The sequence below is a fragment of the Nycticebus coucang genome, chromosome 18, assembly GCF_027406575.1.
Source record: "Nycticebus coucang isolate mNycCou1 chromosome 18, mNycCou1.pri, whole genome shotgun sequence".
Classification (NCBI taxonomy): domain Eukaryota; kingdom Metazoa; phylum Chordata; class Mammalia; order Primates; family Lorisidae; genus Nycticebus; species Nycticebus coucang.
The window spans coordinates 22,742,145-22,760,842 of record NC_069797.1 but is presented as its reverse complement, the minus strand read 5'-3'; the positions used below and the strand labels follow the sequence as shown (position 1 = coordinate 22,760,842).

Sequence of the window (18,698 nt, the reverse complement as noted above, 5' to 3'; positions counted from 1 at the left end):
CAAGGAACTCATCTCGGTATCCAGACACAAACTCCATGTCTTCAAGGGCACAAGGCGTGGGCCCAGACTGAACAGAAGGAGAGATAGATGGTGAGGGACAGGGTAGTGGTGAGAGAGTTTGAGGCTGGGTCACAAATTGGGGGAGAGAGTGTTTGAGGGTCCCTTAGGGTGGGCTCTATGGATGAGTGAGAAAAGAGATTTTCAGGACTGAGGATGAAATGGGTAGTTGGACTTGAAAGTAGGCAATTAGAGTTGCAGATGAGTATCCAGGGACGAGACCCTCAAAAGTAGGGTTTAAATGAAAGAATAGAGATGAGGGTGGCTAATCCTATCGGGAAGGATTAGGTGAGGAAAGAGTTTTGGATCCTCTTGTGGGGGTATGGGAAGAGGAGCGACGGCATTCCCCGAGCTTCGATGGGCTTGGCAAAGAGCCCCGCCGCCCCAGTCCTCCAGTACCTGCAGCCGCCACCACTTTTCGAAGGTAAATACCTCGGGGGAGGGTAAAGGGGTTCGATCATGACGCGAGGGCTGCCCGAGCCCACTGCCAGCTCCTCGGCTGGCCACGCCCCCTGGCCTCGGGGCGTCAGCTGGTGGCTGCTCTGGACAGAGCGAGCCGGGCTGCGGTCAGACGTGGTGACTCTCAGGCCATGTGACTAGAGCCTGGGAAGTGAAAGCATCTGGAAAGAGGCGGGGCTGGTGTTTCATCCATTTCCCAGGTCCGCTTGCTGACCTGGGGCAGACGGAGGGAGCTGGCAACCGAACCAACCGAATCAGCTTGTCCCGCCGTGGGCCCACCTGCCTCGCCCCGCCTCGCCCCGCATCCTGAGTTTTCTTTCGGTTTCTTCAAACATTCCTGGCTGCCCCCTCGCCTGAGGCTCCGGTTCAGGCGCGGGGGCGCTGGGCGAAGGAGCTCCGCCTCCGGGGGTTTCCCCGCCGCTGCTGGAGGCTGGCACCGCGAGGGCTCGGCAGTACTGACCGCACGGTCCGTTCCCGACGGCGGGAGCGCGGGAAGGAAGGGCGCCGCCGCCTCGCGCCCCCTGCCCAGCCCGGACTCGTCTCCTTCCGAATCTCAGGCGGGCGGGGGGAAAGGAAGCCACTTTGAGAAATCAGCGGGACGTCACACTCTGGAGCCTGTGTGGGCGTCAGACTGGTCAAGGCAGCTCCAACCCCCAAACTCTGCCGAGCCCCGAGATGTGGCCCGGCTGGTTACCCTGTTCCTTGCTTCTACTCCTGCTGGCTCAGCTGACTCAGCCAGGTAAGGAGTCCAGGGAGCTGGAGACTCAGATCCCGGAGTCCCAGGCCCCGGGAATGGATGTGGGGAGAGGACAATAGAGCCGCGGAGTTAAGTGTGGAGCCAGGCGCTGCCAGGGTCCCCTAGGCAGCCGGGACAAGGAGAAGGCAAGCCGCCTGGGGTTGGGGACAGAGGCTGGGACGCCTGAGCCCAGGTGGGATTATGGATGTATTGTGAGTGTGTCTTGTGGGTTGAGCCTGGCGGTCAGACCCTGGGGCCTAGGGGAGAGGCTGCAAGGGGGCAGGGGATTGGAGGTTAAATGACAGCAGGGGAGAGGCCCTTGGCCTGAGAAGCTATGCTGACCACCCCATTCCTGCTCAGGTGATGGCAATGAGGGCAGCATCGCTGGAAGTTGTCACTGTGATAAAATAATTCCTTCTGACTCCCCGCCATCGGTTCAATTCATGGGTCACCTCCGAATACATCTGAAAGGCTACCGGCAATGTCCGAATTATGTCAGGTAATCTCACCTTTACCTGCAAGAGCAGATCCCATCAAATGCCTCCAGGACCCTCCCTGGTCAAAGCTGAAGAACTCCTTTCAAGTGGACCTACCCATCTTGGGGTTCTGTTTGCACCTTAATTTCTTTGTCCCACCTACCTGGGAATTTCCCAGTTCTAGTAGAAGTGGCTTTTCTTGGTAGTGACTTTGGGTCTTTGGAATGAGGAAATTGCTGGAGAAGAGAAGGAGGAGCCACACCTTAGACCGGATCTTTTCTCTGCAGGTTCCAGCTACGTGTCCGGAGTGTGTGTGGGGGCAGCAAAGACCATTGGGTTCAAGAATTGATGCGCTGCTTTGATCTCCAAGGTGAGAGCTCCACTCTCCTCTTCAGGCTCTGTCTGCTCAGTGGCTTCCACCTCACATTTTTCTTTGCCTTGGTCCTTTCCCCCATTCTAGGACTTCACACATTCCTAGAATGATCCTGACCAAAGTCCTTTCCCTTTAAGATCCTCTTGGTCAAACATCATTCACCATTCATCATCATCATGATTTTTGCTGCCAAGTTACCCGCGGAGTCAGGTGCTGCCAAGGTCTCCTAGGCAGCTGGGACAAGGAGAAGGCCAGCCACCTGGGGTTAGGGACAGAGGCTGGGCTGCCTGGGCCCAGGTGGAGTTATGTATTGGGAGCGTGAAGTGTGGGTTGAGCCTAGCAGTCAGGCAGTTATTTACTTAATATTTTTTCTTGAAATCAAGGGGATTTCCAACATTTAATTATGAAAATTTAGACATAACCAAAAGTTGAAAGAATTACGCAGTGAACATCCACAAACCCACTACCTAGATTCTACACGATTTGATATATACATATTTATATAATAAAATGGAGCTATTTTATTTTTACAATGTTGATTTTACAGCATTTTACTATATTTGCTTTAATCCACATTCATTGTGGAGCCTCTATCTATTCTTCTGTCATCTCCTTATTTTTTGATGCATTTCAAAGTAGTTGTAGGCATCATTGTACTTCATGCCAAAATGTTTCAGCATGCATACATGTGTCTAGTAGAGTTCAGTCTCTTACTGCTACTTCTTTTGAGGAAGAAGGCTAGTAGCTCACCAGCTAGGGTGCCAGCCACATACACCCGAACTAGCGGAACTGGTTGGAATCCAGTCCAGGCCTGCCAAACAACAATGACAACTACAACCAAAAATAGCCGGGCGCTGTGGCAGGCCCCTGCAGTCCCAGCTACCTGGGAGGCAGAGGCATAGAATCATGTAAAGCCCAAGAGTTGGAGGTTGCTGTGAGCTGTGACGCTACAGCACTCTACGGAGGGCAACATAGTGAGACTCTGTCTAAAAAAAAAAAAAAAGACAAAATCTTAAATAGCAACTTATCCTAAGCAATAAAATCTATGAAGTCACAAGTTTGTGATTGGTTGTATTTTTCTCCTAAAATAAATATACAACCTTTACAGTTGTTCTTCCACACCCTGGTTACAGTTGTCTTGGGTAGCGTCAGTGGTGCCCATACTGCCCTTCATGCTGCCTAGACCTACATCATTTCATTCAATCCCCCCGGCTCCCTTGACTCTTGGTACTAAAATTATCCTCATTTTACAGCTGAAAGATAGGAGCAGAGTGGTGAGAAACATGGGGCAAGGTCACACAGCTCATGTGTAGCACAGCCAGGGTTCCAATGCTGGGCTCCTCTCCTGACTTCTCACTTCAGACCACTCACTTGTCTCAGTGGTTGCATCTTGCAGTTTTATCACTTCTTTGTCCCCTTCGTTTCCCCTTTGTTGCTGCCTTCCTCTCCTGGCCTTCAGCTGTCCCTTTGATGTTCTCCCTCACCCACTGCTCTTCCCTCTTTTGGATCTCAGAACATGACACTCCAAAATCTGGCACCAGGGCAGTTAAGAAAATGGCAGAAGCTCACTCAGAGCTTCTGCTATCTTTCTGTGTGAACTAGTCATAAAGGAATAGTTTGAGCTAACTCACTTGGAAATTGGCCATAAGACCCTCATTCCTATCCTGAGGGCCAAGAAGAATCTGAATAGACAGGCCTTGCTGTTCCCCTTTTTATCCAAACATACTTCTACACAACTGTCCTTTCTTCACTGAACCTAAGCATAAAAATAGTTTTCCCTGGGTCTTTGGGTTTTCATTTTTGAACGATTCTGTCATGTAAAACTTTGATTAAATTTGTCATGGGTTTTTCTCTTATTAATCTGTTTTTTGTTCTGGGGTGTCAGCCATGACCCTTGTGATGGGTAAGTTAAAGATACACTGTTTCTCACCCCTATTTTCTTCTCCTCTTCCTCTGATAGCCCTGATTCCTTGTTTCTTTCCTCTCCAGAATGTGGACATGCTTACAAGGGGCCTCTGGGTCACCAGAAGCATTTATCTGCCCCCAGAACCCAGCTTCCTGAGCTTTCAAACATGGGCACCCCTGGCCAAACACTGGTGCCATCCACTCTGCAATCTACCCAGCACCCCACCCTTCCACCAAAATCATTGTCTTTGGACAAAGAGCTCCTCCATCCCAATGAAACCACCACTCCCACCATGGGCCACAGACTTGGAGCTGGGCACGAGACTGGGGAGAACCAGAAGCAGCTAGAAGAAAGTGCTGGTCCAAAAGCTGGCATATCATCCATAGTGCCAATTCTGTCCCTCCTGGTTGTGATCTTCCTCCTCACTGGAATCCTTGTGTATGTGGTGTGCAACAGGAGGAGGGAGCAGTCACTGCAGTCCTCTCCAGGTACACTGACCCTCTGAATGGGACTCTTAGGTTTCCTGGGATATGTCCTGCTCCCAGTAGCTTCTAGGTGACTGGAAAGCCAGCCTAGGCACACAGGGATTAAGCCTGCCTGCACCATGGATCATAGACTGTGAAGGCAGAGTCAGCCAGAAACTGTAGAGTGGAGAGAGAGGGAAGCCATTGTGGGCCCAGGGATCAGTGCTTAGGAGCAAGAAGATGGCTATTCCATGAAGTTTAGGGAATGGGAATTAAAAAAAAAAAGACAGATAATGGCTAGACCAAGCTAGTGGGTAATGAAGCTCTGGAGGAAGGTGAGGGCCATTTATTCGATTGGCAGATCTTAGAGTCTGATTGCCCAGTTCAAGATATCACCACTGCTACCTCCTTGATCTCACAGAGCTCATCTCTTAATTTCTTTATCCTTTCCAGATTTGCATCTTCATTATAGCCCTGTGACACTAGACTCCAACACCTGAGCCAAGAAGAAAAGCTTATGAGGGTAGACTGTGATTTATTTTTACAAAAATGCTTTGTTATTAATGAAAGCGGGCAATCTCTATCACACAGAAGGCACTCAATACTTGTGTTCTATTAGAGCCCTCCTTTTAAAAAAGCCATATACAGAATCTGCCTTCTGTACTAGATGACAGCTTGAACAAATTCCATGTGTTTCTAGGCTACTAAAAATTATTTTTTTAATTATTGACTCTTCTTTCTGGAGACACAAACCTCAGGCTATTGCCCTCTTGACATGATTGCTGGTTTCAGTTTTGCTAATGGTTCCCCCTTGTCCTAAGTCTCTCTTCACACTACCAGTTGTTCCTCCCAAACCTTAGTCCTCTCCCGCTTCCTCTCTGAATCCCACAACGAAGGCCTGGGCTTTTCCAGCCCCCCTCCTTAGCAGCTGCTGTTTTTACTTCCTTAATCACTTGCATCAGTCATACATATTGCAAATGAGGATCTGTTCTTGTTTTGATTGCTATTGTTTTTATTATTAAAACCCTTAGTTCTTGTTTTGTCTCTTCCAATGAAGAAGAATGCATCTACATTGGGCCATGTCTGTGGGGATCCTGGGGCAGGGGCATGAAGTGTATGAGGAAATGGGTTGGGTGTCTGAATCTCCATCTCCTATCTGGCCCCCTCAGCGTGCTTGTAGAGTGCAGAGAAGGAACACCCTGCTGGAGGAGCCAGGGCATAGCTGTAGGCAGGCTTGCCCTTTGGTTTCTCCATTTCTACCTTTTGCCTCTTTGTCTTGGCATGCTCTGATCAGCAGAACTTGTACGGGGCATCTGTGCTCCCCATCCCACAGTACAGGCGATGGTCTCCCTTCAAGCTCTTCATTCACCAGCTTGGCCTAGTTCTCTAGCATCTGCTCACAGGTTCGGGCCACATCACTGAGCTTGAGGCGGGCATAGTCCACTCGCTTCAGAGCCATCTGACAGTCCTTCCTTGAAGAGTAACTGGAGCCCTCGTGGGGTTGCCCTGTGGCCACCTACAGGACAGTTAGAATGATCAACCGAGCGGCACTGCCTCCTTTACCATACCTTAACCAGGCATTAGGTCTCTCGTTTCATTTCTTCCTTGAGTTTGAATCAACAGAAGCTGGGTGACCTAGGGTAAACCACATAAGTTCTGTTGACCTCATCTTTAAAATAGGGTGGCAATAACTACTTTCTAGAGTGCTGTAGGATAAGTGTTCGGCATACCATAAAAATTAGTAGTCGGTGGTAGCCATTGTAACAACTTTCTTTTTTTTTTTTTTTACTTCAGAACTTTCTTAATGTCCCTTTTCTCAGGATGTAAGCCTCTGGGGCCTCATGCCCCTGAGGTCAGGCAAATTTCCAAGGACAAAGTTCTGTGGCTTTAGCATTATACACCGTCTCCCAGGCACTTCCTCATCCTGTGAAGCAACCCAGTGAGGTAGACAGGGACGCCTTTAATTCTTTCCTTTTAAAGGAAGAAGTCGGTTCTGGAAGGCCGGCCAGGGACACACACCTACCTGGGTGAGGTAGCGGATCTGAGCTGACAGCTCCGCTTCCACGTGCTGCACCGAAGCGGTGAAGGCTGCCGCCTGCCGGTCTAGGAGTCGCTCATTGGTTTTTTCCTTGGACAATTCTAGGATCACGGTACCTGCCAGGTCGGATAGTGGGCGGAGCTGCCCGAAAACCCCCAGCATAGCCCCGCCCTAAGGCCAGCCCCTCCCACGCCCTCATTGTCCCCGCGCGTGAGCTTAGTATCCCTCCCGCGTCCTGCTCCAAGTCTCCGATCCTTGGAAATGGGCGCAGCTGGGCCTCGCTGTCGCTCCCTACCGACCAGTTGTCGCACCCCGAACCTGCATTCTGAAGGATGGCGCCAATTTCCCGTTCGATGTCTTCCAGGGCGCGTAGTCGCTCGTTCGCTAGGCTGTAGGTAGCCATTGTCAGGGAATCCTCTATGGGACTTCACCCTGCGAAAGGCGAGGATTGGTCCCGGAAGTAGCCGTGGGTTTGCGCCTGCGCGGAGGGCGCTAGCGCGCACTACAATTCCCAGGATGCTCAGCGTAGCCGCGCCCTCTTCGGTCCACTTGGAGAACTACAGCTCCCAGGGCGCCCTGCGCCTGACCGAGTCTACGCTTTGCCTCTCGCCCTCCTGTGGTCAGAGGAGGTATTGAAATGTCCTCAAGCTTAAGGCCGTTGACACTTGTCCATTCTTGGGATACTGTTTTGTTGCCTATGTTTAATTTATTATCCGAGAATTTTTTTTTTTTTTGAGACAGAGTTTCACTATGTCGCCCTGGGTAGAGTGCCATGGCGTCAGAGCTCACAGCAACCTCCAACTTTTGGGCTTAAGCAATTCCCTTGCCTCAGCCTCCCAAGTAGCTGGGACTACAGGCGCCCGCCACAACACTCAGCTATTTTTTGGTGGTAGTTGTCATTGTTGTTTGGCAGGCCTGGGCTGGATTCGAACCCGCCAACTCCAGTGTATGTAGCTGGAATCCTAGTCCCTGAGCTATAGGCACCGAGCCTCTCCGAGAATTTTTTTAACCATCTCTTGGGTGCTAGGTGACGATAGTGGGAGTTTTGGGATATTCCTCCAGACTGGATAGTCCTGAGCCCTTTGTTCCGTATGCCCAGGGAAAGCTTGACTTGGTGTTACATTATTCTCCCTAGCACTTGCCTCTGACCATAAGTCCAATCAGAACAGAGACTATTGATATATTCTCAGATGCTGGCTCTTTCCAGCCAATTTCTCTTTCCCTTTCTTTTTTTTTTTTTATTGTTGGGGATTCATCGAGGGTACAATAAGCTAGGTTACACTGATTGCAATTGTCTCTTTACCTTTCTGATTACCTTTTATGTGCTGGGCTCTGGGGAATACAAAGATGAATGAGATGAACTCTCGAGTGATAGTGGAATAGATACTTTGTTAGAGCTGTGCCCAGAGGGTATGGCAAGGAGCACAGAGAAAGGATTATTAGTGGAAGTGCTTCTTGAATTGAATCTTTTAATTTTTTCAGAGACAGGTTCTTGCTGTCATCAAGGCTGGTGTGCAGTGGCTTCTTTATAGCTCACTGCAGCCTCAAACTCCTGGCCTCAAGCATTTCTCCCACTTCAGCCTCTCCAGTAGCTGGGACTACTCCAGGCACAAGCCACATGCCCAGCTAATCTTAAAATTTTTTATAACGATGAGAGTTTTGCTATGTTGCCAAGGCTGGTCTCAAACTCCTGCCTCAGCCTCCCAAAATTCTGGGGTTGCAGGCATGAGTCATTGCTCCTGGTCTTTGACTGAATTGTAAATGGTTAACTAGGTGGATGAGAGGTTGGAGTGGAAAAGGGAAAAATATAGGCAAGAACATGGTACTATGAAGGGACCTAGCAGATTTGGAGTCTAGCAGGGGGTTCAGATTGCTGGAATGCACGGAGCATGGTGGGGTTTAAGTGCGATAGTGGTGAGACTGAAAGGAGAGCTGGATCAGGAAAAGGCTCGCAAGCTAAATAATTTGGACTTTATTCTGAAGGCATCTGGGAGCCTTTAAAGGACTTTTAAGAAGTGTGTTAATGACCAGATTTACATTTATGAAAAGATAATTTTGTGACAGTTTATGGAAAATCATCAGGAATTAAACAAGTGTGCCCAAGGTTGGCAGATGAATAGAGGCTCACTTACAATTGATGGATCTAGCATTTAACTTTATACTTCCTTAATCCTAATGAAATGACAGTAAAGTTATTTTTTTATTGTTGGGGATTCATTGAGGGTACAAGAAACCAGGTTACACTGATTGCATTTGTTAGGTAAAGTCCCTCTTACAATTGTGTCTTACCCCCAAAAGGTGTGGCACACACCAGGGTCCTACACCCCAGTAAAGTTATTTTTAAAAGGGGTCAGATCCCATCTCAGGCTGGGAAAGGGACTTGAAGAGAAACTTCTCTGAAGAAGACAAGTGCACGGCCTATGCTCATCATCCTTAATCATCAGAGAAATGCAAATCAAAACTACTTTGAGATATCATCTAACTCCAGTAAGATTAGCCCATATCACAAAATCCCAAAACCAGAGATGTTGGCGTAGATGTGGAAAAAAGGGAACACTTCTACACTGCTGGTGGGAATGCAAACTAATACGTTCCTTTTGGAAAGATGTTTGGAGAACACTCAGAGATCTAAAAATAGACCTGTCATTTGATCCTACAATTCCTCTACTAGGTATATGTCTAGAAGAGCAAAAATCACAATATAACAAAGATATTTGTACCAGAATGTTTATTGCAGCCCAATTCATAATTGCTAAATCATGGAAGAAGCCCAAGTGCCCATCGACCTGCGAATGGATTAATAAATTGTGGTATATGTACACCATGGAATATTATACAGCCTTAAAGAAAGATAGAGACTTTACCTCTTTTTTTTTTTGTGGTTTTTGGCCGGGGCTGGGTTTGAACCCGCCACCCCCGGCATATGGGACCGGCGCCCTACTCCTTGAGCCACAGGCGCCACCCGACTTTACCTCTTTCATGTTTACATGAATGGAGCTGGAACATATTCTTCTTAGCAAAGTATCTCAAGAATGGAAGAAAAAGTATCCAATGTATTCAGCCCTACTATGAAACTAATTTATAGCTTTCATATGAAAGCTATAACCCAATTATAACCTAAGAATATGGGGAAAGGGGAAAGGGAGGGGAGGGGAGGGAGGACGATGGGTGAAGGGAGGGTAATTGGTGGGACCACACCTATTGTGCATCTTACAAGGGTACATGTGAAACTTACTAAACGTAGAATATAAATGTCTTAACACAATAACTAAGAAAATGCCAGGAAGGCTATGTTAACCAATTTGATGAAAATATTTCAAATTGTATATAAAACCAGTACATGGTGCCCCATGATTGTATTAATGTACATAGCTAAGATTTGATTTAAAAAATTACATTTGTACCCCTTAAATTTATACAAATACAAAAATTTAAATGTTGAAAGGGGTCAAAGAAAAAGGGAGCGAGCTCGGCGCCTGTAGCTCAAGCAGGTAAGGTGCCACCCACATACACCTGAGCTGGCAGGTTCAAATCCAGCCCCAGGCCGCCAAACAATGACGGCTACCACCAAAAAATGGCTGAGCGTCATGGTGGGTGCCTGTAGTCCCAGCTACTTGGGAGGCTGAGGCAAGATAATCACTTAAGCCCAGGAGTTGGAGGTTGCTGTGAGCTGTGATGCCACGGCATTCTACCCAGGGTGACAGCTTGAGGCTCTGTCTCCAAAAAAAAAAAAAAAAAAAGAAAGAAAGAAAAAGGGAGAGTTGTTAATAGCAAAATCTTAGATTGAAGCTGGAAAACGAGCTAAGTGATAACTGATTTAGTGGTGAAGTGGTAACTAAGCCAGTGAAAAAAGCTTGGAAGCAACCTAACAACCTGATTTCCCTTAAATTAGTGGCATCATGTACAACAGGGGTAAAGGTGGTATTAAGATTACTAAAATAAAGAGGATTTTTTTTTCAGGGTTTCATTCTGTCACCCAGGTTGATGGTGTACAGTGGCATGATCATAGCTCACTGTAGCCTTGAACTCCTAGGCTCAAGAGAATCTTCCAGCCTCAGCCTTTTGAGGAGCTGGGATAATGCCCAGCTAATTAAAACATATTTTTTGTAAAGACAGAGTCTTGGTGTGTTGCCCAGGCTGGTCTGGAACTTCTGGCCTTGAGGGATCCTCCTGCCTTGGCCTCCCAAAGTTCTGGGACCCACTCTGCCCAGCCATGAGGATTATTTGAAGTGATTAGACCATCAGGTATTTGTCTTGACTCCTTATATTTTAGCAACTAATCTCCCTCTATCAGAATACTGGAGGTTAATTTGTTGGAGATGGAAAACTGGGCTTTTAGCTTGAGGGGCACCTGGGTATAGTTGAATGTAAGAATACTATGTTGAAAACAGTGATTAAGTTAAAGTTTATATACTGATTGGTGGTTTCTAGAACTCTGGCAACCAGGCTTATGCTTTTCAGGTCAGAGACCAGAAGACTTCTCTGGGGGAATTTCATTAGTTAGAGAAAAGACCTAAGGATATTAACATTAGGGGTTCTCCAACCAAGCAGTTGACCAGATCACCCCATAGTGAAACTCATAGTTGGTAAGTCCCAACTGTGCATATAGAACTTATTAGTGAACTTCTTAGCATTTCAGTCTTAAACGTAAGCATACAGCAAAGAATTTCTAGATACATGAAGAAACTTTCTTTTTTTTTTTTTTTCGAGACAGAGTCTCACTTTGTTGCCCTCAGTAGAGTGGGTAAAGTGCTGTGGTGTCATAGCTCACAGCAATCTCAAACTCTTGGGCTGAAGTGATCCTCTTGCCTCAGTTTCCCAAGTAACTGGGACTACAGGTGCCTGCCACAATACTAACTTTTAGAGACACGATCTCTCTATTGCACAGGCTGGTCTTGAACTCCTGAGCTCAGCCAATCTACCTTCCTCGGCCTCCCAGAGTGCTAGGATTATAGGCGTGAGCCACCAACCTTGGCCTATGGAGAAACTTTCTAACATGAAAGACAGAGACCAGGGCGGTGCCTGTGGCTCAAGGAGTAGGGCGCTGGCCCCATATACCAGAGGTGGCAGGTTCAAACTCGGCCCTGGCCAAAAACTGCAAAAGAAAGAGACCAAAATAAACTAGGGCGGGGGGAGTCAACTATTGAAGCTCTTAGATGAGAGATAAAAAAGGATTGGATCCCAGAAATCATCTGTGAAAAATCAAACCATGAGGGAAGTAATGAAAATCTATCACAGGGATTGAAAGAGAAACTAAGGGGTGGCGCCTGTGGCTCAAAGGAGTAGGGCGCCAGCCCCATATACCAGAGGTGCTGGGTTCAAACCCAGCCCCGGCCAAAAAACTGCAAAAAAAAAAAAAAAAAAAGAAAGAGAAACTGAGGAACTCTTCCATTCTAGTAAGTAAAGCAAAAGAAAAGAGATGGCATATAGGAAAGAAAATTAGAGAATCAGTCCAGGTGGCTTACATTCTAGAAGAAAAAAATCACAGAGAAAATGAAGGGGAAGGAAGCACTTGTGCTTCCAGATTAAAAGGGTCCATGAAGTACCCAGTAAAATGGAGGAAAATAGACTTAGACATCAAAACACTGGGCTCAAAGTAAAAGGCCTTGCAAAGGCTTTCAGAGAGAAAATAGACTAACGTGCTAAGAATCAGAAACCAGAATGGCGCTGGGCTCCCACCCCACACCTTTTTTTATAGCCAAGGTCCTGCTTTGTCACCCACGCTAGCGATCATAGCTCATTACAACCTCTAAGTCCTGAGCTCAAGTAATCTTCCAGCCCATCTGAGTAGCTGGAACTACAGGTGTGTGCCACCACACCAGGCTTTTTTTTTTTTTTTTTGAGACAGAGTTTCACTTTGTCGCCCTTGGTAGAGTGCTGTGGAGTCACAGCTCACAGCAACCTCCAGCTCTTGGGTTTAGGTGATTCTCTTGCCTCAGCCTCCCACGTAGCTAGGACTACAGGCGCCTGCCACTACGCCTGGCTATATTTTTGTTGCAGTTTGGCTGGGGCTGCATTCAAACCCGCCACCCGCAGTATATGGGGCCAGCTCCCTGCTCACTGAGCCACAGGTGCCGCCTTCCCGGCTATTTTTTAATTTATTCTTTATTTTTATTTTTGCAGAGATGGGGTCTTGGCTTTGTTGCTTAGACTGGTTTTGAACTCCTGGGCTCAAGCAGTCCTCCCTTTTCAGTCTCTCAAAGTGCTAGGATTATAGTTGTGAGCCATTCTGCCTGGCTGGGCCTCTCAATAGTTAAATCCTCACTAGAAAACAATAGAGCAATGCCTTCAACATTTTGGGGGAAAGTGATTCCCAATCTGGAATTCTATGCTCCAGCTGTGTTAGGGAGAAGGCCAAACATGCAATGACTCAACAAAATAGGGCTTAAGTTTTTTTTCTCACAAAACAGTTCAGCGTAGGGTTGTGCGCCGCGAATGATACAGGGGCCAAGACTAGCAGTGCAGCTCTGCCGTCCTTTAGGGCAGTGTTTTTCAACATTTTTATCTCATGGCACACTCAAACCTATAGTTAAACTTCTGTGGTACATTTAAATTCCGTTGATCAATAAAAAAAGTAAAATAAAGAATGTATTGAACTTCTTAAAAAAATTCTTGGGTGGCGCCTGTGGCTCAAAGGAGTAGGGCGCCGGCCCCATGTGCTGGAGGTGGTGGTGGGTTCAAATCCAGCCCCGGCCAAAACTGCAAAAAAAAAAAAAAAAAAAAAAAGAATTTTTTTTTTTTTTTTGAGACAGAGCCTTACTCTGTTGCTCTGGATAGAGTGCATGGTGTCATAGTTCACAGCAACTACAAACACTTGGGCTTAAGAGATCTTCTTGCCTCAGCCTCTGAAGTAGCTGGGACCATAGATATGGGCCACTGTGCATAGCTAATTTTTTTTCTTTTTCTATTTTTAGTAGAGACCGGGTCTTGCTCTTGCTCAGGCTAGTCTCAAACTTCTGAGTTCAGGCTGTCCACCCACCTTGTCCTCCCAGAGTACTAGGATTATAGGAATGAGCCACTGTACCCATCCTAAAAATTATTTAATTAATGATCTTTTAAAAATTTTCATGGCACCTAAGATCTCATTGCACACCAGTGTGCCGTGGAACACCAGTTGAAAAATTACTGCTTGAGGGTTTTATGCTTTAAAGTGTGGCTGCAGACCAGCAGCATTGACTTTACCTAGAAACTTGTTAGAGATCACAATCTCACTTCCTACCCTGGACCTAGAGAATCAGTATCTGTGTTTTAAGATCCCCAAGTGATTTGTATGCACAGTAAAATTTGAGATTCACTGCTTTAGGGCATTGTTGTTTGCATCATCAAAACTGAGTTGCTGCCATTGCTGGGTTACAGCTGGCAGGAAGGGGAAGAGAAAATGTGGAGGAGGGGTGGACATGGTGGCTCATGCCTGTAATCCGAGCACTCTGGGAGGCCAAGGTGGACGGATTGCTTGAGCTCACAGGTTCGAGACCAGCCTGAGCAAGAGGGAGACCCCCCATCTCTAAAAATAGCTGGGTATTGTGGCAGGTGCCCGTAGGCCCAGCTACTTTGGGAGGCTGAGGCAAGAGGATTGCTTGAGCCCAAGAGTTTGAGGTTGCTGTGAGCTGTGATGCCACGGCACTCTACCAAATGCAAGAAAGTGAGACTCTGTCTCAAAACAAACACAAACAAACCAACAAACAAAAAAACAGCTCGAGACCAGCCTGAGCAAAAGTGAGACACCATCTCTAAATAAATAGCTAGGTATTGTGGTAGTCGTGTGTAGTCCCAGCTACTTGGAAGGGTGAGGCAAGAGAATCACTTGAGCCCAAGAGTTTGAGGTTGCTGTGAGCTATAATGCTGTGGCACTCTACCCTGGGTGACAAAGGGAGACACTGTCTCAAAAAAAAAAAAAAAGAAGGGCGGCGCCTTACTCAGTGAGTAAGGCGCCAGCCCCATATACTGAGGGTGGCGGGTTCAAACCCAGCCCCGGCTGAACTGCAACCAAAAAATAGCCGGGCGTTGTGGTGGGCGCCTATAGTCCCAGCTACTTGGGAGGCTGAGGCAAGAGAATCGCTTAAGCCCAGGAGTTGGAGGTTGCTGTGAGCTGTGTGATGCCATGGCACTTTACCGAGGGCCATAAAGTGAGACTCTGTCTCTACAAAAAAAAAAAAAGAAAATATAGGGGAGATACACCTGTCTCAGAGGTCTGGCTAGGAAGTGGCCCATTGCTACTCACATACCATTGAAGAAAACTTAGTCATATATCACGTAACTCAGGGGTTCTGGGAAATCCACTGCTTACCTAAGTGGCCAGCTATTATTCTAGTACCATGGAAAAATGGCTTTTAGGGCAGCGGTTCTCAATTTGTGGGTCACGATTCCTTTTTAACAATGAAAATACATTGTGGTGTTAGGAAGGTTGAGAACCATTGTTTTAAGGGATATCTAGAGTCTCACAACACCAGATTCTCGGTTATGAATATAGAATAAAAGACATTTTGATATGTACAAGGTCTCAGAATTTTTCTCCTACGTGCACCCTTTGTCTGAAGTTATTAGAGTTAGATGCAGAAGAGGAAGATGGGGTCCAGGAACCAAGGCCAACTCATGAGAGAGGTGAATGGGAACCCCAGGGCTGTGGTGAAGGGAAATCCAGGGAGCAGGCATGAAGAACAAGCAGTTCAGAATGGAGCAGATTGGACGGATCCTGGAGAGATTTAAGAGGTGAACATCTGTTTTGTTTTAAATGAATTGAGATGATATATAGATTTTTGGAGGAGAGTATTGGGCTGATTAGTAATAAATTCAGAGAATAAGCAAATTTAAAAAGGATGATTACTTAGGGAAAATGAAGTTGTATAAGAAGAGAAGGGTAATTATATCACATGACTCAGCTATGAATAACATCTGCAGAAGTATAATTAAATACTGAATATTGATCTAATCCCAACTGATAACAATTCTTTTGGGAGTATAGGGTGTTTGGGAGAATGGAGAGTATTTCATTATGGGGTGAGGAAGGAGCCAATAGATGATGCTTAAAACAAAAACCAAGAAGTAGAAAAATAAGCATGTTTTGATTTGGAGATAAATCCAAAAGAAACATCTAAAAGAGATAAAAGTAGTTGTGTCTGAGGAAAAGGAAATTGAGGGAGAAGGGTTTTGCTACTTATTATGTCATATAGTAATATCTAACTCCTTAAACTTAAAAAAATATATATTTATATATATACACATACTATATAACTTTGAAAATAAAAAGTAAAGAAAGAATGAAAAGTGAGAGAGGAAATAAATAGAGATGTACTTTACTATGAAAGAGACCTAAAAGTGGAGGAGAGTTTTTCTTTGGTTTTCTCTCTTCCTTTCCTTTGGTTCCACCCTCCCCTTTTTCCTTCAGTGGAAGAGTGAGCTTTTTTTGGGGGGGGTGGGGATTGCAGTCTGGCCAGGGCCAGGTTGGAACCCGCCACCCTCGGTATATGGGGCCGGCGCCCTAACCAATGAGCCACCGGGCACCACCCCAGGTCCTTTCTAATATTTGATTTCTCGAGAGGCGGGAACTATTCCAAATGGCCACACTGTAGCTTTCGTACACGGCCCGTGACCCTCTCTGACCCAGCCGGACAGGGTTGGGTTGGGTATTATGTCCCGGGCAAGGAGACATCCCACATAAGTCACTACACCCTTTGACACTGTCCCCACTCTCAGGCTCATTGCAATATCCTTCAGACGAGCCGTGGCTACTCAGTGTCACCATTCGCCAAACGCGAGCCAGCTGCCTCCCTCCCCTGACAGCCCCGTTCGGCCTCCACAGCTGTTCGTCCTCAGGGGCTCTCGGTGGGGTGTGTCCCTGTCTGTCCATCTACCCCCTTTTCAGGGATGGGCAGGCCCAGCGGGTTGAAGTGTGTGGAACAGGGCTGGGGCTTTTTTGTTTTACCATGGAGGAAGAGCCAGGAGAGACAGAGGTTGAAGAGAGGGGTGTGGTCTGATGAATCAAGGTCTTGGAGAAGGTGGGAGGAGAGCGATCTGAGCACAGGTGGAAGGATTAGCTTTGAACTGGAGAAGGCATCTCAACCTTGGTTGCGTAGGAGAATTGGTATAGATGTCAGTGTTTGTCAGTAGGAGGTAGGAAATTGAAATCATTCATCCTTCATTGCCTAATCTCTGTGAAAAACAAGAAAAGTCACTCTGAGCATGAGGACGGTAGAAAATTAGTGAGTAGGATGAGAGCAGGAGAGATGACCCAGGGCATAGAGAGGGACAAGGGTGATCAGGTATTCAGGGCCTAGTTTAGGTTACAGATTGTAAGTCTTTAGGGGCTTCAAATCCATACCTAGCACCTGGCACCCAGAATGTGTTCAAAAATATTTGTCCAATGAAGGAATATGTGGTTGTGTGTTTTTTCTTCGGTAGAAAGCATCAACCTGTGCTGGAGCACAGAAGGGGCAGGAGATAGTTGGACAGATCCGAGGGTGGAGCTTGAGAACACTATTGTGAAAGGAGGAGAAGTTGCATGTGCTGTTGAGACAGCGGTTGATATGATAATCTTGAACTGTAGGCTGGAAAAAAAAGGAAGTATCAAATTGTGAGAGAACAGAAGGGCCGAGAGCTTTGGGACAAAAAAAAAAAAAAAAAAAGAAAAAATGAAGTCATTAACTGCCTTGTGAATTGTGTTTAACTTAAGCTAGTTTGGAGCCCAAGGCCTCATGAAACATACAAAGCACATGTCTCTAGCACATTGACTACCACACTAGAAAAAAACTTTTTTCTTTCATGTTTTATACTGTTTGCATTTTTTTTTTTTTTTTTTTTTTTTAAGACAGGGTCTTGCTCTGATGCCCAGGCTGGAGTACAGTGGCATCATGAAAGCTCACTGCAGCTTTGAACTCCTGAGCCCAAGTGATTCTCCTGCCTCAGCCTCCACCATGCCTGGCTAATTTTTCTATTTTTTGTAGTGACAGGGTCTCACTCTTGCTCAGGCTACTCTCAAACTCCTGGCCTCATGTGATCCTCCCACCTTGGCCTCTCAAAGTGCTAGGATGAGCCACCATGCCAAACCTGTTTGGATTTTTTTTTTTTTTTAAACCCTGTGTATGTATTATCTTCTAAAAAACATGAAACACATAAAAAGCTTTAAAAAAAAAAAAAAGCATTGTTTCTCACAGTGTGTGCTAATTAAAAAATCCAGATTCATGGATTCTTCTTGGGATCTCCTGACTCAGTATCTGGGAAGGTAGAACTGGACTCTGGATCTGTCATGCCTTCCAGAGGATTCGGTTTCTCCTGAAAAAGTCTGAGATCCATTTGCTTAGAGGTCAAGGATCAGGTTAATGGGAGTCAGAGGGATGCTGGAGGTGAAGGTTTTAGGGGGGATATTTCTGCCATATGATAAAGTCTCAGATGTGTAGGGAAGGCTGCTACTGTGATGGGGTAAGCAAGGTCATTTTGGAAGCACTTAAAGCCTGTGGATAAATAACAATTCAATTAGATGTCATGAGCTGTAACATAGACTAACAGCCTGTGTGAGCCTCTTCCATCTGCCTCACCAGATTCATCTGGAACTATTCCCCTGGCTGCATCTGTCCTAGTCCTCCTGGCCTCCTTCAGTCCCCCAAATGTGCTCTGTTCCTTCCTATTTTCACACACGCCATGGCCACTGCCCAGAATGCTCATGCCTGCATTAGTTAATTCTTCCTCATCTTTTAGTTCTCTGCTTAAAGGTCATTTCCTCTAAGGAAGTCTTCCCTAAACCCCAGCTTAGGTCAGAACTCTTGTGGTGCCTTCTCACAGCTCCTGTACTTCTCCTTTGAAACATAGATATTGTAATTAAATAATTAGGGAAAATGTTTGTGTTTTGGTTTTACTGCTATGTCCCTATACTATTCCTGGTACATAGTAGGGTCTCAAATCAAGGTTGTTCATGGAATGAACAAAGAAGCCTTAATAGGAAAAGCAGAGAAAGGTTGGGCTACAGCAGTGGGAGTGAATGATGAAGGTGAGAAATATCCCTGGGGTGTTGCTAACTCCTTCCAATGCAGCCTGGGGCTTGGGCCACCTCCGGGAGTCCCTGATGAATACCACAGGAGCAGCACTAGGATGCAGGTCCTAGAGCTTGGGCTCACAGCATGACTTTCCGGGCTACCCAAAGCCTCTGCTTCTGTTACAATGTAAGTACCAGACTGCACAGACATGGCATGTGGCTGA

At 46.4% G+C, this 18,698-nt stretch overlaps 2 protein-coding genes across 3 annotated transcripts; one reads left to right on the top strand and one right to left on the bottom strand.

Moving 5' to 3' along the window:
• The first annotated feature begins 689 nt into the window (after positions 1-689).
• LOC128570837 (C-X-C motif chemokine 16-like) lies at positions 690-5,508 on the top strand. The gene is made up of 5 exons (XM_053570366.1): positions 690-1,255; positions 1,613-1,751; positions 2,016-2,098; positions 4,091-4,495; positions 4,925-5,508. The coding sequence occupies exons 1-5, from the start codon at positions 1,192-1,194 to the stop codon at positions 4,969-4,971; spliced, it is 738 nt and encodes a 245-aa protein (XP_053426341.1). The 5' UTR covers positions 690-1,191; the 3' UTR covers positions 4,972-5,508.
• Positions 5,460-7,201, bottom strand: MED11 (mediator complex subunit 11). 2 transcript variants are annotated; one of them, XM_053570375.1, is made up of 3 exons: positions 6,828-7,201; positions 6,495-6,610; positions 5,460-5,987 (listed from the first exon to the last, which is right to left on the bottom strand). In XM_053570375.1, the coding sequence occupies exons 1-3, from the start codon at positions 6,910-6,912 to the stop codon at positions 5,850-5,852; spliced, it is 339 nt and encodes a 112-aa protein (XP_053426350.1). In that variant the 5' UTR covers positions 6,913-7,201; the 3' UTR covers positions 5,460-5,849. The 2 variants fall into 2 exon arrangements, with proteins under 2 accessions (XP_053426350.1, XP_053426349.1); XM_053570374.1 differs by having other exon boundaries at positions 6,495-6,625; positions 6,828-7,152.
• Positions 7,202-18,698: the final 11,497 nt, after the last annotated feature.